The 24,511-nt window shown below is 51.7% G+C and overlaps 9 protein-coding genes across 9 annotated transcripts; 6 read left to right on the top strand and 3 right to left on the bottom strand.

Moving 5' to 3' along the window:
- The first annotated feature begins 25 nt into the window (after positions 1-25).
- Positions 26-1,110, top strand: VE01_01364 (uncharacterized protein). Its single transcript, XM_018270887.2, has one exon. It carries the CDS (start codon positions 130-132, stop codon positions 1,105-1,107), a length of 978 nt encoding a protein of 325 aa, XP_018134065.1. The 5' UTR covers positions 26-129; the 3' UTR covers positions 1,108-1,110.
- A 171-nt stretch (positions 1,111-1,281) lies between these two features.
- CLP1 (cleavage polyadenylation factor subunit clp1) lies at positions 1,282-2,923 on the bottom strand. The gene is made up of 4 exons (XM_018270886.2): positions 2,809-2,923; positions 2,646-2,762; positions 1,920-2,583; positions 1,282-1,869 (listed from the first exon to the last, which is right to left on the bottom strand). Exons 1-4 carry the CDS (start codon positions 2,842-2,844, stop codon positions 1,316-1,318), a joined length of 1,371 nt encoding a protein of 456 aa, XP_018134058.1. The 5' UTR covers positions 2,845-2,923; the 3' UTR covers positions 1,282-1,315.
- Positions 2,924-3,191: 268 nt separating this feature from the next.
- On the bottom strand, positions 3,192-5,476 carry VE01_01362 (uncharacterized protein). The gene is made up of 2 exons (XM_018270885.2): positions 5,007-5,476; positions 3,192-4,953 (listed from the first exon to the last, which is right to left on the bottom strand). The coding sequence occupies exons 1-2, from the start codon at positions 5,397-5,399 to the stop codon at positions 3,373-3,375; spliced, it is 1,974 nt and encodes a 657-aa protein (XP_018134059.1). The 5' UTR covers positions 5,400-5,476; the 3' UTR covers positions 3,192-3,372.
- A 154-nt stretch (positions 5,477-5,630) lies between these two features.
- On the top strand, positions 5,631-6,870 carry IDI1 (isopentenyl-diphosphate delta-isomerase idi1). Its single transcript, XM_018270884.2, has 3 exons — positions 5,631-5,911; positions 5,963-6,304; positions 6,365-6,870. Exons 1-3 carry the CDS (start codon positions 5,719-5,721, stop codon positions 6,595-6,597), a joined length of 768 nt encoding a protein of 255 aa, XP_018134060.1. The 5' UTR covers positions 5,631-5,718; the 3' UTR covers positions 6,598-6,870.
- A 1,154-nt stretch (positions 6,871-8,024) lies between these two features.
- On the top strand, positions 8,025-9,156 carry VE01_01360 (uncharacterized protein; the record flags this gene model as incomplete). The annotated part of the gene is made up of 3 exons (XM_018270883.2): positions 8,025-8,323; positions 8,375-8,627; positions 8,688-9,156. The coding sequence occupies 3 exons, from the start codon at positions 8,025-8,027 to the stop codon at positions 8,910-8,912; spliced, it is 777 nt and encodes a 258-aa protein (XP_018134061.1). The 3' UTR covers positions 8,913-9,156.
- RFA2 (replication factor A protein 2) lies at positions 9,043-10,334 on the bottom strand. Its single transcript, XM_018270882.2, has 3 exons — positions 10,283-10,334; positions 10,098-10,225; positions 9,043-10,026 (listed from the first exon to the last, which is right to left on the bottom strand). The coding sequence occupies exons 1-3, from the start codon at positions 10,284-10,286 to the stop codon at positions 9,298-9,300; spliced, it is 861 nt and encodes a 286-aa protein (XP_018134216.1). The 5' UTR covers positions 10,287-10,334; the 3' UTR covers positions 9,043-9,297.
- A 100-nt stretch (positions 10,335-10,434) lies between these two features.
- On the top strand, positions 10,435-11,646 carry VE01_01358 (uncharacterized protein). Its single transcript, XM_018270881.2, has 2 exons — positions 10,435-10,704; positions 10,766-11,646. The coding sequence occupies exons 1-2, from the start codon at positions 10,570-10,572 to the stop codon at positions 11,339-11,341; spliced, it is 711 nt and encodes a 236-aa protein (XP_018134215.1). The 5' UTR covers positions 10,435-10,569; the 3' UTR covers positions 11,342-11,646.
- A 146-nt stretch (positions 11,647-11,792) lies between these two features.
- On the top strand, positions 11,793-14,997 carry VE01_01357 (uncharacterized protein). The gene is made up of 3 exons (XM_018270880.2): positions 11,793-12,427; positions 12,486-14,715; positions 14,772-14,997. The coding sequence occupies exons 1-3, from the start codon at positions 11,947-11,949 to the stop codon at positions 14,857-14,859; spliced, it is 2,799 nt and encodes a 932-aa protein (XP_018134218.1). The 5' UTR covers positions 11,793-11,946; the 3' UTR covers positions 14,860-14,997.
- Positions 14,998-19,554: 4,557 nt separating this feature from the next.
- On the top strand, positions 19,555-24,343 carry VE01_01356 (uncharacterized protein). Its single transcript, XM_018270879.2, has 3 exons — positions 19,555-21,550; positions 21,619-21,626; positions 22,544-24,343. Exons 1-3 carry the CDS (start codon positions 20,958-20,960, stop codon positions 23,743-23,745), a joined length of 1,803 nt encoding a protein of 600 aa, XP_018134217.2. The 5' UTR covers positions 19,555-20,957; the 3' UTR covers positions 23,746-24,343.
- The last annotated feature ends 168 nt before the right edge of the window (positions 24,344-24,511 follow it).

The raw sequence follows: 24,511 nt of genomic DNA, 5'->3' as shown, positions 1-24,511 counted from the left end.
TATCGATAAGCCCATCGGCGATTGATACATTTTCGCCGACATAAAACTCCCCTCATTGCTGTGAATGTTATGACTTGGTCAACTCCATCAACGTCTATATAGATCTATTCCTGCAGATCAAATAGCAAAATGGGCTCGACTGAACGCAACACAGTGATTGACGACAATGAGGATGACCCCATACAAGCCTCGTACGATGTCTACATCAAACCGCAATGGGAAGACGGCCGCCAGCTCTACATTCTCCAATTCCCCAACCGCCCCTCCAGAGAAGACTACTCCTCGACAAACGCCTCGCTACCCATCGAACTCCGCTTAAAGCCCAAAGCTGGCCTCGTTGAGCTCGACGTCCCACTCGACCCATGGACAAACTACGACCGCACCAAGGGCGTGCAGTGGGGAGAGGCAATGCGCAAATCCAACGCTGCGAAATCTAATACCGGCACCGCGGGAGGACAGGGCGGAAGCCACGGTCTAGCTGGTGGCTTCGGTATCGGTGGTGTGGCACCCGGCCCAGGACGAGGGAGGCAAGTCCAAGAAGACACACTAGCAGTCCAACAAGAGATCCTCGATGACTTCTCGGGGGGCATAACGCGTCAACGGGTCCTGACGAAACAGACGCTGGGAGGACAGGTGGTGCCGAAGGAGAGCGCGAGCCCGAACTACTTTATTGGAGCTTTCAGGAAGGGCCAATTGCATTTGAGTCCCGTCAATGAGATCGTGCAGATGCGCCCGCAGTTCCACCACATCGACGCGACGGCCGAGCTGGACAGGTTGGCGCGCCCGAGGGCGGAGGCGGGGCCGGCGGGTGCGGGCGCAAGGGCAATTCATATGACTGTTAAGACTACAGGAGAGGGGGAGGAGGATGGGCAGGATAGCATGGCGGAGCGAATCAAGAATGCACAGGAGGAGAAGTGGCAGAAGATGCGGTATATTGATGATAATAGCGACGCGGCGTGGGAGATGTTCGAGGAGCTGTTCGCGCAGGATACAGAGAACTTGCCCAAGCTGGAGTCGGGGATAGATGACGCGACGTATTTGGATACTATCAGTGCACCGCGGGATGAGGCAAGGTTGAGTAGAGCGAAGCTGGTTGAAAATGAGTAGGGGATGGGGGATGGGGGATGGGGGATGGTGGCACAAAGATGAGAGTTTGGAGTCATAATGAGATATTAGAAAGGGGTCATTTTTTACCTGCATTTCTCGGCGTCCGAGATACCCATAGAAAACAAAATACATGCTACACTTGAACTGTTATTCCGAGAGCATTGCCACAGTGAATCGCTTTTCAAATTCTATGTCATTTCATTGTACATCATATCAAACTAACCGACGCCTCTGGCCAGCTCCCCCATACCAATGGCCTATCTCCAATCCTCCCACTCAGCGGCGCCAACACCCTTAACCGCCGCTTCTTATCATCCACCTCCGCCACGTACACAAAACCCATCACACTCGCATCCCTAATCACCTCTAGTGAATCATGCGTCCCCGCATACATAACAGCCATAACACAATGCAGCATCTGACTGCTCGGCTCCACACGATCGAAAATTGGACTCTCGACCTCCTCTTCACCGCCAGGTAGGAAGCTACTCATCATACCGCTCTGCTCGTGAACCTTGTACACTGTGACGGCGGAGAAGTCGACGGTTTGCGTGTGCGGTGATAGTGTGCGCTTGATCGAGCCGAAGAAGTACTCGCGGATCTGGGATTGGCGGAAGGCGGACATGTAGGCGTCATCGCGGTCGGCGCAACCACCGGATTTGTCGAGCTTGATTACGGTTATAGGTGTGGGGGTTGCGTTAGAGAAGCGTCGGAGCATGTCGCTGTGAAGGCGTTCCGAGCCGAGAACGATGATCACGTTGACTATAATATGTTAGTATGCTAAGGTCCAACGGTTACTAAGTAGGGCATACCTGTGAACTCCGATGCAATATGTGAGATGAGATCGTAGCCATTCTTCCCCTGTGAGATCACACCGGGCGTGTCGATAATGACCCCTGACTTCTTGACTGCCTCGTCATCCGCCAACCGTTCCGTCACAGCGAGCGCGAGTCGCGTGCACACTGGTTTATATAACTTCGGCTCATCCTCTGGGCTCTTGAGTCCGTAGAAGTACACAAGTGGTAGCTTGACAGGCACACTACTCGGTCCGCTCGTGGGACTGCTACCCCAGCCTTCCTCAACATCAATGACGCTACTCATCGCCGTCGCCGTTAAGCTGCCCGGAATCGACAGCATCCCCTCCCCAGGATCGGTATTAACCACTATCGGCTGCTTCCCTGACCGCGTCGCATAAGCCGTCAACAACTTCACCAAACTCGTCTTCCCCGAATTGTTCGGCCCAACCACCAGCACGCGCGGCTCCGGCTGTCCAGGCTGGCGCAGGTTCTCCAGCGCAAAATGCAGGTTGGCGTATTGCGTCATGGGCGACTCCTCAGCGGTGTACTCCTCGCACTGGCCGGTGACCTCGATGCGGCAGCCATGGTACGTGAAGATTGCGGCTTTGGTGCCGTTGAATGTGTAGGCGTGCTTCACGGCCAGCTCGGTGCCGAAGAGCTCAGCGCTTCCGGAGAGGATCTAGAGGTGGTCAGGTGATGTGAAGTGGTGATGGGAGGGGGTTGGGACGAGGAGAGGCCTACCTTGACTTCAATCGAGGTGCCAATTTCTACTTCAAATCGCCATTCGGAGTTGGCGGCGAGATCGTGTACTACTGGGGCGGCGGTGGTGGATGAGGTTGGGACTGAAGATGGGCCCGCCTGGACAATGTTAGTTGCTGTGTAGTATTGAGGATGGGATGCTCACCTGGGCGGCTAGAAGCCCGAGGCCTGGCAATGACATTTGGTTTAGACACTGTTTACAGTAGCCTTATTTAATATGTATTTCAAAGTATAGAAAACGAGTTGCCAATTGTGAAGTTGTTGCTGGCTGCGTCGAGTTTGGTCACAGCCTTTCAGCCTTGTGGAGTGGAAGCCGCCCACACGCCTAACTTGATTCGGAACGTCAACACCACAACGAGCGGGTTTGTCTTAGAGCTTACGCTGGAATAATTATAAACAATGGTCATAATTCACTGGCTACACCCGATAGCTTGTTCGTTATATAGTTGTAGAAAATTATATTGCATTCCCAAATTGTTTTTTCAAAATAAATATATTTTATTGATATGTAAAATGAGTCTTGGCTATCTGTAACTATGTTGAATAATATTTTAGTACGTACACAGTCATATATAGATTATTTGCACTGTTAAGCACTGACTGTCTGTAGCATGCGTCTTAAAAGTCTTCATTCTGCGGTAATCCCGTCACCGATCTATCTATATCGTGATATCTACGTCAATTCATATCTAGTATCCCGTATCAACACCTAATTCTTTTGTTCCCTCTTTTTGTAGGCCAGAAACCTCGTTAGATTCAACCCTGCTTCATCAGCCCTCGACCTGAGCTCCGTGTCTTTCCTCCTGTCAACCCCCTTCGCTGCCTTAGTAACCTTCACTTTTAGCTCCTCTAGATGCCTATGGAACCCATCATTCCGGTATACTTCATCGCAGGCATATGACTTGTCTGCGTATATATCAAAGATCTCATTCAGTGCCTCCACTGCATCTGCAGCAGGGGTCTCAGGCAATCTACTGAGGACAGTGAGCAAGAACACGCCAATATCGCGGTTTAATGCTAGCGGTGCTGGGTCAAGCGCAAGGCGACCAAGGACACCAACGCATTTGACACCAAGTCCTTGGAATGGATCCACGCCCTCTGTGTCGGTTGGTGCAGGGATATCCTTGGAAGCTTGGTAAAGCGCCATGAACTTCCTGTGCTCATCACCCGAAAGTTTGACTTGCCCTTGGACGCTCCGTGCCACAGCCCAAGCGAGGCTAGTGATTGAGGAAGCAAGCTCGATATCGGCGGTGTTTGAAGCAAGCACAGGGGTCACAACCTCGGACCAAATTTGCTGAGCAAGAGGAGCCCAAGACTTCTTTAAGCGACCCGAAGCAGTCGAGAAGTCAACGTTGGAAATTGTCCATGCGATGTTGTTTAGGGCTGAAATGGCACCGCTCTGAACTGCCTCGTTATCAGTTTGAGCGAGCCTGAGAAGAAATGGAGAGGCGACGCGGATGAGAGCATCGAGGGTGGGTGGGACGTCTTCCGAGTCGTCTTCGTCATCCGATCCATCGCCGATTACGCGATCCATATCTTCTGCTATCTCTGCTATTGTCATCTCATCTTCCTCCTCGTCCTCTTCATTAAGCTCATCTTCATCCTCGTCATCTGAAGCGTCGTCATTGATATCGTCGGCCATGGTCTCATCATCCCCATCCGTTTTGTCGTCGAATCCCTCGAACTCCTTCTCATGTTTGGCACCATGCTCTAGGGCTTCCTGAAGACTCGTAGCTATAGATGCTGTGATCTCCAATGCCAACTGGAGGATTTGGTCTGGGTTGAGATGACTGGAGCCGTTTGAAAGGTTGTCTTCGCCTTGAACCTGGCTCATGCACTGGACGAGAGTTGGGATTAAAATAGCATCCGATGCTCCTTCCATAGGAGTGTTGTGGTCAAACCACTCCAAGCATGTGAAGATGTTGTGCAGAACCGCGCAGGCAGGTACTGCCCTCGGACCCGCCAATTCTCGGAGCTGCATAAGGCCCATGAGCCAAGACTCGTTCCCAACAATCTGCTGTGCAAGCACTTTGTTATCCTCCGTCAGAGTGGAGATGCAAGTTAAGATATCGCTGAAAAGTTCTCCTGGGACCGCAGGGACGTTAAGAAGGCCAAACAAAAAGTTGAGGATGCTTGGTAGGTTGGAAATGGCCTCGACTATCTCTTCTTGGGCCTCGCCCAGAGATGTTAATAAGCCAACTACGGAACTGCTTAAGGTCCAGAGAAGAGATTGTTGAGCTTTTGGGAGCTTGGCTATTGGGTTCTCTTTTGATTCAATGGTCTCGATTATCTTTCTCCGAGTTAGCTAGAGCTTGAAGGGCAGGCACTGCATACAATACTGACCATTTGGATGATTGCAGTGATAGGCGTGAGGATGTCTTGTCTGTAGAGATGTATGGAAAAGTCCGCCTCCTCTTCCAGCGCCAGGTTCCTCAATATACCCCATCCCGCACTCTTGGATTCCAAAGACGAATCTGTTATGGTTTGCTCGAGCAAGATTCCCACCACTTGTTCCCTCAGCAGAAGCTTTCGGCATTTCGTATCTTCGATTAAGTTTGCAATGGCAATCGCCGCAGCAGATCGCCTGCTCACTTCGGGGCTTTTTAAGTCATTAATGACAGGGAGAATTTGTTTCTCTCGAACGGCTGCGAGTTCTGGGTCGGTAGGCGGTTTAACTGGTTTCGCGATCGGATTCGGGTGGTTCTTGACCTTCGCCCTCTTATTGGATTTGCCCATAATGTTAATTATAATACGTAAGGTACTTAGTATTTATAATAAAAGGCGGCGCGGTGTGTTGGTGGTTGAGGCCGGAGTAAGGTTTTGGAAATTTTGACTTCTGACAGCCTCGTTACAAGGGCTGTTGGCGGGGCACGGAGGCTATTTTCCGATTGCAGGGGTCACGCACGGCCACTAAGATACGTTAGTGCGATTTCCCCAAGGAAATAGCAAGGTTGTTTCAATCTTGGGCACAACACTAGAAAGAGGGGTTGTAAAAAACATCAAAGCATTCATTTACGCCACTTTTTGATATTGATACGCTGTAGCTCGACTGAAAATGGCTGCTGAGACTTCTACCACCCAGGTTGAGGCCATCACGGCGGACAACATCCTCCGACTCTTCCCTGACATCGATACCTCCAGCGCCGCATTTGAGGGGCACGATGAGGAGCAGATCCGCCTCATGGACGAGGTCTGCATCGTCCTCGACGAGAACGACAAGCCAATTGGAAACTTCAGCAAGAAAATCTGTATGTATACGCTCTGCGCGCTCAACGTTGCTTGTACTAAACATCGCCCAGGTCACTTAATGACAAACATCGACAAGGGTCTTCTTCACCGCGCATTCTCGGTATTCCTCTTCGACTCCCAGAACAGGCTGCTTCTCCAACAGCGTGCGACAGAGAAGATCACATTCCCAGATATGTGGACAAACACGTGCTGCTCTCACCCACTGGGTATTCCAGGGGAAGGTGGCGCTGAGCTGGCCGAGGCCGTGTCTGGCGTGAAGAATGCCGCTCGGCGCAAGCTGGACCACGAGTTGGGAATCAAACCCGAGCAGGTTCCATTCGACGATTTCCGTTTCCTTACCCGAATTCACTATAAGGCGCCTTGTGGTGATGGAAAGTGGGGCGAGCACGAGAGTACGTCCAGTCGTCCAATGCCGACCCTGGAAAATCATGGCTAATGGTGATCTTTTTTAGTTGACTACATTCTCTTTATCAAGGCGGATGTCGACCTCAACCCAAGCCCCAACGAAGTGCGCGACGTCAAGTATGTTACTGCTGACGAGCTTAAGGCTATGTTCAAAGACTCGAGCTTGGTTTTCACACCATGGTTCAAGCTTATCTGCGAGTCGCTGCTATTTGATTGGTGGGCTCATCTCGATGCAGGACTGGAGAAGTTTGAGAACGAGAGCGAGATCCGAAGAATGTAGAGGGGCTTTGCATATTTTAATAGATAACTGATGGTAAATCACCACAGTTCTCGGCTCACGGTATTTCCGCAGTCGTTTAACGTTTAACGAAGAAGAAACATATACCCAGCTGAGTACGCCGAGCAATTGATTGTACTTGCACATATCATGGGTTGGATCTCTCGTTACTTATGAGATGCAGTTATAGGTTCTTGTGCCTTGTGCTTTGTGAAATACCGACCAGTTTCAGTGACAGTCATGCCACGACAAATTGTCTTGGACCGTTTGCTTGCCATCGTGACTATTGGCCATGGTTATGACCCTGGTGGATAACGACGTTACTCAACAGTTTTATCCTGTGGGCGACGCCAAATACATCTCGGCTCTCTTATGTGTCACATTCAGTGAGTATGATTTCGTGCTGTCATCAGACCTTTTGTTAGAGCCGTTTTTCCAGCTACGTCCTGCGGGTGTTAGCCATATGCGTCGCTCAAACTGTCCACTTGCTTTTTCCACATCACACAAAGCAACCAAATAGAATAATAGCGTCTATTCTAAGTGGTTAGTGCTCAAGCTGTGGCTACAACCCAGCCTGTATCTCACCAGAGTACAACGGCCCATACTAGATTCCGGCGCATTCCGAGAATTCAGTTTCGTTGTATTTCTTTCATTTGGATGCATATGCAAGTATGTGCAGCAATACAGCGTATCGGCCTCTGCTATAGTTAGTCCTGTAGTACATGGTGATAAATCGCCGCTTGGCCCGGCTAGCAACTATCAGTGCTTCAAAAGCAATCAAACCCCACGTGAGTTCTCACCGCTCTCTGTCTCATGGCCCCTCTCCTTGAGTGACCACCTCATTTGACGTCTTTTCTATGGGTTAGCTGTTTCCTCGTTGATGCATACACATGAAAACACAGACAGGCATACATATATAAAGTCGGCGACCGCACTTTTCCAACATCTATCACTATTCACCCTGCAATCAATCACACTTTTTTGTTGATTAGAACTTTTATCAGAGCTAAATATTTTGATAATATACGTATTTATTACAGTCTTCATCTGAGATTAAACCGCAGAGAGTGACTTGAAACTGGCTGGGAGTTTACGCCTTAGTTCGGAATACAATTTATCATACCTCAAACATATCACTGTACGAGGCGGTCCATCAAGGCCTTCATAACGCCCTACAAATAACAGACTCCAAGTCTTATCAGAATCTTAAGATTGATGTCGGTTGATATACGCCAAAGCCTCAATTGCTTGCGATTTCCATCTCGATACGAATCGATATCGAGATCGCAACTCTCTAAACCACATACAGGAGAAGGAACTCGGGAAACAGAGAAACCCATTAGTAAATATTTAACCTGAAGGTATTCTCTCCCACCATTATTAACATGGCTCTATAGAACCGCAATATCAATTTGTCAAACGTTGTGAAAATGACGAGCAGTAAAGCTAGTTCCACGATAACTGAGCAGAAATGTAGCACTTCGCCGGATAATGAAACAGTCCGGGTTATTGACATATCTGAGTATGTCGGCGCCGCAGAATGCCTCGCCAAAGCATTTGGGGTCGATGCTCTTTGCCGCTATTTCGTCGATGCCGAAGACACGAAAGATTACTCCGAGGAACGGAAGTGGAAGCTTCATTCTGATATCCTGCGCTACATGGTCGCAGCTCACTGCTATAGAGGCTTCGTCACCACAATCGGTCCGAACTACGAAGCTGTGGCTCTTTGGTACACTATCTCACTTCCGCCGGCTACTCGCACCTGACTGATGTTCCACAGGCTTCCTCCTGGAAAGGGCATAGACGATTGGTGGACCATCCTCCGCAGCGGTACGTGGCGTCTCTTCTTCTTGCTTTCCCGTGAGGGAAAAGCCCGTTTCTACTCGGAATTCCTCCCTCTCCTCCATTATACCAAACAGAGGGTGCTGGGAGAGCGGGACGGTAAGAGCTACTACCTTGACTACATAGGCACGAAACCTTCTGCGCGCGGGAAGGGATATGCTAGGAAGCTGATTGAGCACGGCTTGGCAATGGTAGGATATTCCTTTTCCCGTTGCCCACTTGTCACGCTGCCTGGCGTTAACCTCTAATAGGCGGATGCTGAGGGCGCACCGACGTACTTGGAAAGCACTGCAGCAGTCAATGTGCCGTACTACGAGAAATTCGGCTTCCAATACATCAAAGAAGTTCACCTGCAGCGGGATGAGAAACCGGTTTCGCTGAGTATCATGGTCCGAGAGCCCAAGACTAATTCTGGAGTCTCACAGCCAACGCCGAAGCAGAAATGCAGCGTCAAGATTGTGGAGCTTGTTGTCTAGTTGGAGGGCATGATAACACCGAAATACCCTGAAAAAGGGTATAGTGTTGCCAAAATGAGTAACTAGATTGTGTAATGACTCAATATTGGCAGAAAGAAGAAAATAAATTAGGCCTAGAATGGATGCGCGGCCTTGGATGAGATTAAAAAAAATTGTGTTTTTGGGGATTTGTATTTGATTTAGCTCGTCGAGCTCCGCTCGTTGCATTTTGCTCATACTTAGTGTAATCTAGATACACGCCGCTCATTCATGAGAAGGTAACGGTGATATTTGCACACGACACACTTAACAGTATTTCATCATCCAGAAACGCCATTAGCCACTTCCCCACCGCCCAAAACATAGCCATGAGCCTTGCCCTTCCATTGCCACATAACACTTCCGTCTAATACTCCATAACCATCCACGTCTCGTCATCCATAGTGGGGTAAATAATGTTCAACCCCAGCAGCTCATCTCCAGCCTTGAACACCTCGTTCATAGGCAAGCCAAGGTTCGCGCTGATATACTGCACGTTCAGGCCCTCGTTATTCTGTGGTGCCGTGCTGAGCAGGTTAAACACCTTCTTCGCTACAGCGCTCAACTGCGGCAATTGCCTGCCTCCAGGCGCCGCCGGCGCCGCACGGCCAGCCCCATCCCCTTGATCGACAAACAGCCCACCGCCAGCTCCCCCATCCGCACCACCACCCGCCTGGAGCGACTCGGGCGGTCCGCGCGAGAAGTACAAGTGTACGTACGTCGCCTCGAGAAGGTGGGCGTTAATCTCGTTGAAGTCTGTGACGGGGCGGACAACGTGTGCCGCGACGTGCTTCTTGTTGTTGAAGGCCTTGAGGCGTCCGAGGACGCGCACGTACGTGTTTTCCTTGATGGAGGAGATGGTGGGCGAAGGGCCGGCATCGACGTCCAGCCAGACCTTGACTTCGATGAGGCCGGTGCCATCGTCGAGCTTGAAGGTCTGGTTTGTGGCTTGAACGGAGATCGCGCGTACTTGGCCGACGAAGGTGATCTGGGTCATCTCATGGCCATCGACTTTGAATTCTGCGTCGGGGTGGGGCTGTTGAGCGTCGATTATTTGTTTGATTGTTACAGGTCGGAGAGTGTCTTTGCCGTATGTCTGAAGGATTGTTAGTAGGAAGCTTTGGTAGGAGGCTTTTGGCCCTGCTAAAGTTCGACGTTTGCTCGCACCTTTGATCCTCCTGGAGTATCTTGGCTTCCAGCCTGGGAGCCACCACCCATAAACCCGCCTCCTTCTGCCCCTCCTTGAGCGCCATATGAGGTTGTAGTGTAGGAGCCGCCGTAGCCGTACGAGGTTGCTGTAAAGTTAAATTAGTAAAACAAGTCTAACAGTTATACAATCTCTGTTTTCTTACCCATCGTTGCGTTTTGGGTGTTTTGACGCGTAAAGTCTTCGATGTGTTTTGTTCGTCGTCGGGGTGGACGCGTCGAGCGTGTAAAGTGGTCTGCTAGTGTCGGTGGGGTACCGGATCAGTCATGGCAGTGGCAAGCAAGCGCATTTTGAAGGATCGCCTCAGCCTTGCGCCTACCCAATCTTATCGATGACAGCCTGACTCCACGGATGGCAACCACAACCTCAACAGTGCACTGAAATAAAACGCAATTCCACGAGGGGTCTTAATTCGGCACTGTCTTTACAGCCATGGCAGAAGAAGGCTGGGCAAAGGAGAAGCCGGCGTCGTCTGGAAAGACTGAAGAGGCGCCCAAAGTAGAGAAAATCGAAGATGATGAAGCTGCTTTTGATGCGTTAGAAGCGGAGCAGAAGGAGTTCATCAAGGTAAGTCAACTTATTTGTAGTACTTCTACGGTGATATATATATATTAACTATTCTACTCAGGACGCTGAAATTGATCGTATCCTACGCGCCTTCCGCCTCGATGCCTACGCTGTGCTCGACCTCCAACCAGGTGTTCCCGATTCCGACATCAAGAAGGTCTACAGAACGAAATCGCTGCTCATCCATCCGGATAAAACCCGGAATCCACAAGCGCCCGATGCCTTCGATCGCTTGAAGAAAGCGCAGACAGAATTGACGGATGAGAAGCACAGGGAGCGCCTGGATGAGGCTATTGCCGATGCGAGGATGCTGCTTATGCGCGAGAGGGAGCTTACAATTGATTCCGAGGAAGTTAAATCCGACGAATTCGCAAAGTCATGGCGCGAAAAATCGAAGATGGTGTTGATAGACAACGAGCATAGGAGACGGCGACAGGTGAAGGCGCAGATGCAGGAGGAGGGACGCGAACAGAAGAAGGAGGAGGAGGAACTTGAGGCGCGGAAACGGAAGAGGGAACATGAGCAGGACTGGGAGAAGACGAGGGAGCAGCGCATTGGGAGTTGGAGGGACTTTCAGCAGGGCAAGAAGAGCTCATCGGACGGGAAGAAGAAGAAGAAGATGAAGGTTCTTGGGTAATTTTGGGTTCGTGCACTTCATTACGGCGCTGTTTCAATAGGAGTTGGGAGGTAGATTCGGCGCTATTTTGAGCTGGCGTATGGAATATGCATTTCGGGGATATGTTAGGTTACAATACCATTCATCTTTGCCAATGGGGTGGCGATATCATGCTCTGGCTGTCTCTCCCATTATAGCAACTATTCATCAAATGAAGACTCTCAGTGACTCGGAAACTATTAAAGCCGTTTAACTTCTCAAGACATGATGTGATGAATATCCGCGTACCCCGCAATCGTATGTACCCAGTTGAATTTATACTCTTGGTTCTGGACGGAGGCACATGTGTGGATGTGGTGGTTGGTCGTGTGTTGTTACCCTTGTAGTTAAATCCGGGGTTATGGTCCAGACGCTGCTAAACTGGGCATGGCATGTGCCGAGGTACATCCGCGGCTCGGCGACGTCCTGGACTCGATGCTCACTAAACACACGTCAGAACGATAGAACGTCTTGGAAGACTACGAATTTGCACATATCTATAACACATACGCTTTAATTTCGAATTGCATCTAATACGCTTCAACTATATTTTATACGAACCGCCTCTTCTGCCACCAACTCCAGTCATGGCTCCAGCGAGAGCCCAGAAGGTGCCAGTAATCCCCCTTGCGGCCGACACTGTCCTACTCCCTGGCAACGGCCTCCGGATTCCATTCGCCGCATCTCGACCTGATATACCAGCTTTACTATCGCAAGTCTATACACGGGCCTCGGGGAAACCGGCCTCACAGCGCTACCATAATGCACATGTCATCTGCGTACCGATGAACTCGCCACTGCTCAGCAGCAACGGCCAGAAGCTGCTCACGGAGAATGAATTGAAGGATAAGGATGGCAAGGCGAGCAAATACAAAATTCCGGATCCAGCAAGTGCGAAAAAGGATGATCTATTTACCTGGGGCACCGCAGCAAAGATCTCGGGTGTCGAGGGAAGGGGGACAGGGGAGTTTTCCTTGATTGTGGAAGGGGTGAGCAGGGTGAGGGTTCTCAGGGTTACCCAGGAGCGACCGTTTTTTGAGGCAGAAGTTCAGTATGAGACCGATGTCGGTAAGTGCACAATTCCGAAGAACCCCTGTCTGTGGTGATGTAGTGCTAATGTTTCCAGCACCATCGCCAAAGGATACGGAAGTTCAAGCCATGTTCGGAACATTGAAGACCCTTTCGAGAGAACTATTAGCACTGCTTCGACTTACATCTCTCCTTCCGCGACTATCAGGGCAATCAAACCTCACGCCTATGCTGGCACGACGGATCGAAATGTTTATTGCGAAGAAAGATATATCAGAAGCTGGGTCACTTGCGGACTTTGTGTCGAATCTCGTGGAGGCAACTCTTGAGGAGAAGTTACAGATTTTAGCCGCGATAGACGTCAGGACACGTCTTGAGAGGGCCATAGAGCTGCTGAACAAGCAGGTTGCGGCTATTAAGGGAAATATCAAAATTACGTCAATGACCTCGTCCACTGTTCCTATGAACGGTGAGATTGATCTCCTGAACAGGCAGAGGTCCCGGACACTGAATCGGATCGCTCCTATGCCGGGAATCCCGGGGTCAGGGCAAGGCCCGCCACAGGACGACCAAGAGCCGAACGAGGTCGATGAGCTAGAGCAGAAAATCGAGGCGGCAGGGCTTACACCAGAGGCCGCAAAGGTTGCCGGCCGAGAATTAAAGAGGCTAAAGAAAATGCCACAGCAACAAGCAGAGTATAATGTCATAAGGACCTATCTCGAGAACCTGGCCGAGATCCCTTGGTCTGCGGTGACGGAGGATAAGCTAGGTGCCGACACACTGAAGCGAGCTCGGAAGCAACTGGACGATGACCATTATGGACTCGACAAAGTGAAGAAGCGCCTGCTTGAATACCTTGCAGTTCTCAGGCTCAAGCAATCGATCAATGATGGCGTAGAAGCGCAGATCAAGTCTGCTGAGGCGGAGGCCACCGAACTGGCAAAATCGGCTGAGAAGCCCGAGGATGCTGCCGAAGCTGAACCAAAGAAGGAGGTTCCCGCTGTTGACAGCTCCAAAATCCAGATTCTGAAGAGCAAGAGAATGGTTGACAAATCACCCATCCTGCTTCTCGCTGGCCCGCCAGGTGTCGGTAAAACTTCGCTCGCGAAATCAATTGCCACGGCTCTCGGAAGGAAATTCCATCGCATTTCACTCGGTGGAGTGAGAGACGAAGCCGAGATCCGCGGACACAGGCGCACATACGTCGCGTCGATGCCCGGACTGATCGTTAGCGGGTTGAAGAAGGTGGGTGTTGCGAACCCGGTCATCCTCCTCGACGAGATCGACAAAGTCGGCACATCTAACTTCCACGGCGACCCCAGCGCTGCAATGCTCGAGGTCCTCGACCCAGAACAGAACCACTCCTTCACTGACCACTACGTCAATATCCCAATCGACCTTTCCAAGGTTCTCTTCATCGCCACCGCGAATGACCTCTCCACCATCCCTGCTCCCCTCCTTGACCGTATGGAGACCATCCAGCTGCCTGGCTACACCACTCTCGAGAAGCGTCACATTGCCTCTCAGCATCTCATCCCAAAGCAGATCCGCACCAACGGGCTTGATCTCACCAACGTCATCTTCCCCGACGAAGTCACTAGCAAGATTATCGAGTCGTACACCCGCGAAGCCGGCGTCCGCAACCTCGAGCGCGAGCTCGGCGCAGTCTGCCGCGCTAAGGCAGTCGCCTATTCCGATGCCCTCGACAGTTCTGCCCTCACGTCCTACAACCCCGTCCTCACCCTCGCAGAAATTGAAGAGATCCTCGGCACCGAGAAATTTGACGAGGAGCTCGCCGAGACCCGCGCCCGTCCCGGCATTGTGACCGGACTCGTCGCCTACGCCTCAGGCGGGAACGGTTCTATCCTCTTCATCGAGGTAGCCGACATGCCCGGCTCTGGTTCCGTCCAGCTCACCGGCACCCTCGGCGCCGTACTCAAGGAATCCGTTGAGGTCGCTCTGTCGTGGGTCAAGGCGCATGCCGCGGACCTCGGGCTCGCCCAGCCGGGAGAGAATATCATGAAGTCGCGCAGCATTCACGTCCACTGTCCTGGCGGCGCAGTGCCCAAGGATGGACCCAGCGCGGGTATGGCGCATGCAATAGCATTGGTGAGTTTGTTCTCGGATCGCGCGGTGCCTCCAAGCGTAGCGATGACCGGAGAGCTGTCACTCAGGGGCCGTGTGCATCCCGTGGGTGGGATTAAGGAGAAGCTGATTGGAGCACTCCGGGCTGGCGTCAAGAAAGTGATACTGCCGGAGGGGAACAGGAAGGATGCGAGGGACCTGCCGGACGAGGTGAAGCAGGGACTGGAGATTGTGCATGTTAGGTAAGTTTCTGTCGTCTTTGGACATGAGATCTGGTTGTGCTAACGTGATTGACTAGGCATATCTGGGAGACTATCCGTCTCATCTGGCCGGAGACCGAGTGGCGCGGCCTCGCGGAGTTTGCGGACGTCGAGGCGAGGATCTAGATGTTTGGAAATCCCATCACCATCCTGCTGCCTTGGGGTAAGCACCACGATTTGGATTTTATCTGGCGAAGACGGGTTGGTCCATAGCGTTGATACTATATTGTACATACATACATACCACATATAATCTACCTCCCTTCAATATATCCACCTTTCCACCATCCACGTGCCCCCGCTCCCCATCCCATCCCAACACAGTACCACAACAACCCGCCCAGCGCCACCGCACGTCACACCACCACCACCACCTCTCCGCTCCCACCGGACAATTAGCGAGACACGTCCACCACACCGCGAGTGTCCCACGCGCGTCCTTGCCTGCAGTAGTCAGTGCTCCCTCCTTTGTCTGGCCTGAGGCGCGACGATGACGGCACACCCCACCGTTGATCCAGTGGGGGGGAGATTTGGAATCGTGGCGATTACCCCGCCTGTTCGTGCGGTTGGCTGCGGTGCGGGTGGGTGCGTTTGTTGAGAGGGGGGGAAGGTGATGGGGGGTGGGATTCCAAATCATGGTGGAAAGGGGGGAGGTGTGGAATGGAGAGGTTGGATTTGGTTTTATTGGGTTGAGGGGGTTTCTTTTTGGATGATGGTGATATTACCATTTGAAGTATGTGCGGTGAGATATAGGATGAGATACCTTTCTGCGAAAAGTCACCTAGAGAAATGGAGGATGGAGATTCAGAATGGAGGATTGAAGATTCTACTTAACGTGCATAGTTAACATATAAGAGCCTATAAGGTGGTTATGCAGAGAACCGTAGGGTCAATGTCTTACCACACGTCAACATTACGTCTCAGCGCCTATATAGTTGAAAAATCAAGGTCTATATATACAAGCATGAATCTCCCCTCTTCCATTATAAGATCTCACACAGATACCAAACTCCCTTACCAGTCACTCATCAGACCTTCATCATGTTCAACGTGTCAAAGCTCCACACCTGCAATTACTCTTCCGTCGGTACCATGAGTTGGGCACTCACATCCTATAGCTCACAGCCCTGCAATAACGCACCCGGATGGGATTGGTCATAATGGGTTTATGAAGGGAGTAGCCAGTTACCATGCATTGACACAGGAGCTGCGCCTCCTTTCGGTGTGTTATGTGTACACCAGTCCAACAGCGGACACAGCGGACGGAACTTCCCTTGAGGGTCGTAACGGGGCTTTTGTCTATAACCAGGTATCCTCATTCATTATCCGTGGCGGAGATTGCCAGCTTTCACAGGCTAGATACGGCTGTATGATGTGCCGTTTGGAAGTAGGGAGCAGAAATGCCAGAACATCGGGATTGACTCATTTCCTGTGATGACGGCTAGGTATTGGCTTGATGGGGAACTTAACCTTGATGAATGCGAGATAAGTCTCCAGATAAACATTCTTGTTTGCTAGGGTCTGGCTAAATCTGGTAGATAAACATTGTTAGATGGCGGGGAATATGTTGGAATCGCTCATTTTATGATTTTATGTTCTAGTAGGATCTGGCGGTTGATATTAAATTAGCCCACTAAGGAGCTTAAGCTTTTGTCATTTTGCCCGAGCCCAGATTATGGGCGGGGCCTAAATCAGTAGTCAGATAGTCCTCCAAATATAAACTCTCGTTTTTAGGTATGTTACTACTACGAAAAATGCGGAATGTAGAGGCAAAGGTTAGTCAGGATGCCTTTGTAGCCGATTTGAATGCGAAGCCACCAATATGACAATGAAGTTATGCTGGTGGCATGTGGCGGTCAGAGAGGGTATAGAGTATTTTTCTAGATCTCCAGTGAAGTGCATGAGCTAATACTTTGCTTGTTCAAATCATGACCCCATGTTACATTGCCCATTCCTCGGCTTTGTGATGGCCTTGGTCGTGGAAACACCTGGTCCCCAAAACATACGTAATATGGCACAGATAATTCCGGCTGATTGATAATAGAACTAACTATAAGCTCCGGCCACAGTAGCCACGGCTATCTCGGGTGGCGTCCGTCCCAACATCTCGCGGACAGACATGTGCTCTGGCACCTATCTGGCATCGGCGCCCGGCCCGCAGACACCGTTCTCGGGGTTTGCTCTATGTGTGCTTGATCGCAGGAACTTGGGATGGATATGGGGGCCTGTGCGTGTTTGGCTGTTTGGGGCTGAGTTGTGTGAGAAATGCATGCTGGGTTGGGATGAGAGTTGGGGAAACAGGGAGTGGATGTAACCATGAACAGAGAACATGAACATGAACAAGACCAGGAATAACGGAGGAACAATCGCAGGAACAGGAACAGAAGCAGAAACTCGACCAGGAACGCATAAACCAACTGTACCGCCCCAAGTCGCAAACCCCCGCCGATCCACACAAAACGCATCGTAGCAGTTCATCGCGCCGGGAAATAAAGAACCGTCCCCACGTTCCCACGCATTAACCAACCCGCCTCCGAGGCACGCGCCCACCACCATCTATGCCATAACTCACACTAGCCTAACATGAAGCTTCAGCACAGATGCAGAGAAGAAAAGACCAGCTTACCGAACCAGCTCACCAACGCATACTAAACCGAGGCACCACGTACACAGGACCACCGTGGCACAGGGATAGCCCTGCACCGGCACCTCGCCCGTCGACCGCCGTATACCGTAAATCTCAGGTACGATCGCGCGCGCGCCCGAGCCCCGTTTCGGATCGGCAAGGATTGCCCCTGAAGTGGCTGTGCCTACGCTGCCATTCCGACTTTACCGAACTTCCATCTTCGCCATGTGATGGTGCGCTAGGACGATGGTAAGCAGGAAAAGGCGGTGCTGTTGTTGGACGCCAAGGTGCGGGAAGGATGGGCTGGGCGGTTTCTTGTTCCCCTGTTTTTCTTTTTTTCTCTCCTTTTTCCCGATCTCGGTTTCCTTCGTTCGTTGCCTGTCATGCGCTGCTCGGGTCTGAGGCCGATTGGGCGCCTGAGGGGGGGACTCGGCGATCAAACTGCGGGGAGGGTGGGGGGTGTGATATCTCCGACGGCGATGAAGGTGAGATGGGGGATTATGCGTTTTGTGAGCTTCTGTGAGGTTTTGCTATGCGTTTGTGAGACTTATTATGCGTTTTCTGAGGGAAGGATGAGAAGAAAAGAAATCGCTCGGCGAGAGGATGGGCCGGGCTGGCGGACCGTTGTGGGAGGTCTTGGAGGACGGTGAAGGAGGGGAAGGGTCCGCTGTGGGACGTCCTGGCCGTTCGTGTTGGCGGGACCGTGGCGGGACCCGAGAGAAGGGTAGGGATGCATGGCGCTCTCTCTTGGATGGCTTAGAGGGAGATATATCGATCTTGATATGCGGGACTTATGTGGGATACAGTACAGATACAGTAGTAGGCTGATACGGTGTATCAAATTAGGCAAGTGGATATGTATACTATAAACTACAGCAAATGAAAAGAGAGGCAAATCAGAATCATATCCTGCCCTAAATCTCCCTGCCCTTACCCTAATCCGCATCTTTTCTTCGCAGCAATCATCCGAAACATGCAAAACATGCAAAACATCAGTCTTATAACTTCCATCGAACCTCATTACCCGAAGCAGCCTAGCGTCAGGGATCCAGCATGGGGGTCTAACATGGGGATCGAACTCCCAAGTCCTCGAGTACGTACCATCGGTGTTTCACCCACCAGTTCATGCACCAAAAAGACATTTGAGGTACGAACACCGCCCGGAGATACCACCGGTACAAACAGTACATGGCAAAACATTATGCGGATGGGTGGTACTGGTACATGTCTCAGATGGCGATTGACAGCTTCGAATTCTACTAGAGAGGAGAGACTCTAACATTTCCATTTCTAATATTTCCAACATCTCCAACAACCTCAATAAATCCAGCCTTCGGACACAAACTATAGTAATTATGTGTGTCTCCTAGTTCATAATGTATACTTCCTCAATCATAATACACCGTCGGCATTCACTGTACCCCTTGTGGGCATTGTGATGTGCTCAATGTACTATCCCATCCTTCCCTGTACGGGCTGTATATTGCTGATGTAGGCATTCTCAAGCATACCGGAAGCATACCGCAAGCATCCTGCAGGCACCTCCGCCGTGCCGCAGCATATCTGTCCCAATGCATCCGGTTTAATGCCTTCCCAGGCTAGAAATTGACGTGGATGAGCATGGGCCAGCGTGGGCCAGTGTGGACCAGCGTGGACACCAACGCGGACCGAGAACACAGGCAGGCAGGGAGACAGATAGATCAACTCAACTGGCCCAGGATTACGAGCTGACACGTACTTTGCAGGATATTATTTTGTGCAGAGGAGGAGGACAAGACACGGTATACAAGCATCACCAGAGGCACACAGCATAACGGGCATACATACGGCATCCGGACTGTACAGCGCATACAAAGTCAAGATACAGCAGCTGCTCTTCATACAACGTCTACTACTGTTGCTCGAGTATGATACCTCGCGGACATTGCACGTACGTACGTCTAATATCTGCAGTGTTACCTGCTCTAACGGTCAATACTGTCGCACCGATGCGTGGGTCTCTTGCGTGTGCATTGCATGTGCTGTGCCTGTACGTGCAGCTCAGCGCATCTTAGAGCAGCAGCAAATACGCACACCTTGCTTCCTGGCTAACCTTGCATCCTACCACTTCCTTTCCCCCCTCCCCCCTTCTCCACTCTCTCCGTCTTACCGACGGATATGAGATTGTCGATTGTGGATTGTCCCGTTCTGAGATCCTCCGTTCTTGAAAATCTTCCTCCAATTCGCCTTCCATGCCTTCCTTATTCTATGGTAACCGGCTAACATTCCTATTAGCCGCCCCTGTCATCCTACTCTGTGGAGCACTTATTGGCCCTGTCTTGCCCGTCACTGCAACTTTCGCCGTCGTCGATCTTTCATGGAAGGGTACAATTCCCAAAACAAACACTTGTCTACTTCGAGCCTAGACTGGCGGGGGCCCCATTCAAATAAATGCCCCTCGTCACTTCAGATGAGCGGCGCCCTGTTGATCCAACGCTCACATATCCACTTTTTCATTCTTCCCAGTCTGTAGAATGTTCAGATGCCCTATTGCTTGCTCCTTCCTTGCGCCTCGCCCGTCTCTCAATCCTTCCTTTCTTTTCTATTCTTACCTACTCATCCTCGTTCTGAACCTCCTTCGCCTTGTCCCTCCTTCTCTCTCCCTCCTTCTCCCTCCTTCTCCCTCCTCCTCCCCCCCCCTCCCTCGACCCCGGCCTCCCACACGTCAAGACGGACACAAACACACGGACACACACTCACACACATAATCTTCCCAACACAACACACTCAATACATACACTCATACACAACTTGCAGGGCTCACAGCAGCATCATCAGCATTGATGTGATGCACTCCCTGCTCGTCCATTATGCCACCTCTTCCTCGGCCCGTCCTATCATCATGCTAACGCCTGACCACTTTTTAACTACACACTGCCCATTAATACTCCCCACAAATCGAAACTACTCCCTCCCAATCCGCCGTGTCGCCTTACGACAGGCCTGCTTCTACTGTGCCATCTTCTGCTGCAGCCCGCCGAGCATTGTTCGTCGCTCTTCTTCTCAAAACGGAACTCTTACTAGCCTCGCCCCTGCCTTCTTGCAGTTCTCACTGCGCTCACTCCTACCCTTTCTTCCTTGCGCTCACTCCACTACCTCTATTGTAAGACCTGCCCTGCAAGGAACTGCTCTGCGAAGCCCCCATGCGATGCTATGCAGAGTGAGAGAGCCTCTGTCGCATAGCCTTGCTTGATCTTATAGATACGTGCCCGAGAGACTTCGCTACGTCGACTTATCACTCGTTGCTATTAACGTCCTGCCCCGTCACTCAACTATATATCTTCTACAACAAAGCTTCCGATCGGGCCTACAAAATTCATCCGAGCGCCTGCCACCGTCATACAATATTGTTCCTTCGGTTCCCTGCGTTGCAGCCGAGCCTTTCAATTTTTTCTTTCATCCAAAGTTTCTACTCCTCTCTAATGCCATCTATGATATGAGGTTCGACGCATTCTCGCGCCTCTCACCATCTACCACGCCAACCATCCCACCGCATCGCACGGAGTAGTGGCGCAGATGACCTTGCGACATCGCACACAACCTCCCAACCGTCAAGTCGATGACAGCGTCGGCGCTTCACTCCAGCTCCTCACCCATACCTCCCGCCGAGCTCCTTAGCAACCTCCATCTGGCCAGCTCCCCTCTCGACCCGCATTGGGTGAGAGAGCTGTCTAACTCTGCTCGCAGCCGGGCATACCCGTCTCCGCCCATGTCAGGCTCGCCGCTGAAGCCCCCACGACATGACAATGACTTCGATGGTCGTGGCCGCGGCCGCGGCGGGTTTGGCGGCCAGCAGCCACCGCAGACTCGAACGCATGCGCAGCAGCTGCCACCTCAGACCGAGGCGCGCGACGGCGCAAGGGAGCCGCCTTCGGCTACCTCTCACAACCCGAGCATGGCCATGCAATATTCACCATATCAGCCGGGAGGGGGGATGCCGGCTGAACAATCGCCATATCAATACCCACCGCAGCCCTCGGCACAGCTTCCAGCGCCACCTCTGCCTCCATACGGCGGCTTCGACCAACCGCGGCCAGCGAACTACCCCTTCCAAATGCCCGAGCGACCAGAGCCCGCCTCGGCTGCGAAGACGAGGAAGACGAAAGGCCATGTGGCTTCTGCATGCGTACCGTGCAAGCGAGCGCATCTCAGGTGAGAACGAACCCCCCTCGAGCATTGCGACGACGGGACGTTGGGAATTAGAGCTAACCAATATCCAGATGCGATGGTACGTACATCTTTATATTATTCCTCTAATGAGGCGCCGTGGCAGCGGGATGCCTAAATGAACTTCGAAATTACGCAGACGCCGATCGCCATTCTACTTGTTCCATGAGGGCTTCCATGGCCAGCCTCAAACGTTGGTGTGCTGTCATCTACGGCCCATTAGTCGCGCTCAGGTCCACAAGCAAGCGCGTGTGAGATTAGAGGGATGTTCGCATTCTGCCTGCGGCCGGCTGAATGGATCGTGCAGCAAGTGCATGCTTGCTCCGGCGGGTGAGGCGCATTTGCTCGCGAGGCGCTCCCTTTTTGGGGAATATTGATTGTTCTTTTTTTCTGGCTCTCGGGTTGAGCGTTCCAGCCACTTTCTGCTTTGAGTTTGTTTTCCATATTTAGCTGCGGCGCTCGCGGGCCCACGGGCCGACAAGCGCGTCCCCGACCGCTAGCAATGCCCCGCTAAAAGCCGCCAATGCTGACAGGAACGACGACGTCAGGGCGGCCAGCGGGACCCTTGATGCACGATATGTATAGTACTCTCTGTTAAGCATTGCTAGTGCATGCGGGCTTTTTATTCCATTTGAGATCGCAATAAATCGTCCCGCTACCAGGTTTTCTTGGGGCTGTTCAATTTATTTCCCTTTTGGCTTAGTTGCTCCGGCGGAGGTGATATATCTGAGATGTGGCGCAGGGGCTGAATACAGTGTGGCTTGATTATGTCTTGGAATCATATTGGACCCTGAGTAGGGATGATGCTTCATGGCGGGGCCCAGATCGAGATATGGGTTGATTATCCAAATGGAAATTCATTTGAACTATCTGAAGGGTCTTTGCTTTATAGATTGAATTTATAGATTTGCTTTTCAAGTGGCATTGTGCTTGCGTGGACGACAACAACTATTGGTTCTCAAGCTAACAACAATGCAGCACAACGGCCATGTTCGCGCTGTCAGAGTAATAACAAGGAGGATGCCTGTATAGATATGGTACACAAAAAGCGCGGCCGCCCTCGACTCCGCGACGACCACAACACCCGCCTTGATCAACCAGTTCACCCGCAACCTGACCCCCTCCACCGCCGTTCTGCTCCTCACTATCCCACCAACTCACCACCCTCCGAACCCCACACCAGATCCTCCTCTTCCTACCGAGTCCTCAAATCCCAAGCACCACCACATCTCCCTCGCTATCTTGACCACGCGTCCCCCTCCGATGCAAATCTTTTCCCACCACCCGCCACCGCCCGCCCCCACGACCCCCCAGTACTCTACCTCACGCCATCCCTACGAATCGCCCGTGCGTCTCCAGCCTTCTCCCACGCAACCGGAATTCCCTCTCCCGTCGCACGCTCCTTACACGACATCCTTGCCCCGGCCTCGCGCCCCTCGGCTGCACGTCTCCAGCACATCTTCGACGACCTCCGCCAGACAAGGGAACCGCACTACCTACCTCCTATATTTGGGTCAGGCGAGGAGTCACGCGTCATTGCTGCTGTTGGGATGACGGAGGAGGACGTGGCGCGCGTGGCTGTTGAGGCGAGGGAGGTGTTGGGGTTTCAAGGGGCTGGTGGAGAGGTCAGAGCGTTTGAGGTGGGTGTTGGGTTGGGGAGGAGGGAGGGGATATTTTATGTGGTGTTGAGATTGCTGGGGGCTGTGCAGGTACAGACGCAGACGCCGATGCAGACACAGATGCACATGGGCGGTGGAAGTGGTGGAGCGGGCGGGTATAGGGGTGACCCTATGTTTGGTGGACAGCAACAGGGCTTGGGTCCGCAGCAGGGACATCCGCAGATGGGGTATCAGCCTGTGAGGACGGCGTATGGAGGTGGTCAGGGACAAGTGATGGGACAGGGACAGGGACAGGGACAACAGAGTCTGGGACCGAGCCAACAGGGATTCGCGCCTATGCAGTCATCGCAGGGCCAAGGTCAAAGTCAGACCCAGGACCAGGCACAAGCACAATACGTCCCGCCCCCATCATCGCGCGGCACGGATCAACGCGCGCTCCTACTCCCGCCTATACGTATGAGAGAAAGTGAGGGGCCGAGCGGTGCGCCGCAGGGAGGGGGTCGGAGGAGGAGTAGTAGGGTTGATATTGGAGGGTTGATTGAAGGACCTGAAGGGAGGTAAAAATTGTTGGATTCCCCCACCATTGGGGTTGGTGGCGGTGGTGGTGACGGGCGGTGGTTGATTGACTGATCAAAAGGAAAACAAAATGGGAGGCTGGCTTTTTTTTTTATTTAATGGAATGCGGGTGTTGCATCGGGGGGAGATTATGTTTATGTATGATAGCACGATCAGAGATGGGCGTCTTTGGGACATATTTCCTTTGTTGGTTCTGGTTCTGGCTTTTGGATTTGAAATGGTTCGAACGGTAGGTGGTCTGGCTTGGGCGACTGGCATGGCATGGAGGGTGGTGGGTGGCGGAGAATCTGTTTGCCTGTAATGAATTGAGGAGGTCCGAAATATTGGGGATGGAGCTTGCGACACGAAAAAGGAGGGATGAATGTGGTGACTGTGGTGGTGCGAATGGGGCATGATGCATGTGCATGTGTGTACGATTTTTACGATGCTGCTTCTTCTTCTTTTATTTGTTTTCTTTGTCCTTTCTTGTGTGTTGTTTTTTGTTTAAATTTTAATGTTTTATGTTTTTTTTGTATTGGACACCTCTATTTTTTTTGTCTTCTGTTAATAAAAAATAAAAAAAATGCCATGATTGATCGCTTTATGATTGGGATTAGGGGGACTTTGAGATGGATTGGAGACGAGTGTTCATGTGCTGGGTGTGCTATGTGGTGAAGTGAGTGGTGATGGCCAAGAACTGTGAAGCAGTGTTGCCCGAGTACTACTCGTTGCGAGTACTACTCGAGTAATTACTCGAGTAGTACTCGACTCG

This window comes from Pseudogymnoascus verrucosus, assembly GCF_001662655.1.
Source record: "Pseudogymnoascus verrucosus strain UAMH 10579 unplaced genomic scaffold scaffold_4, whole genome shotgun sequence".
Taxonomy (NCBI): domain Eukaryota; kingdom Fungi; phylum Ascomycota; class Leotiomycetes; order Thelebolales; family Thelebolaceae; genus Pseudogymnoascus; species Pseudogymnoascus verrucosus.
Note: the sequence above shows the minus strand (reverse complement) of the source record. Positions and strands in the feature narration are given on the sequence as shown.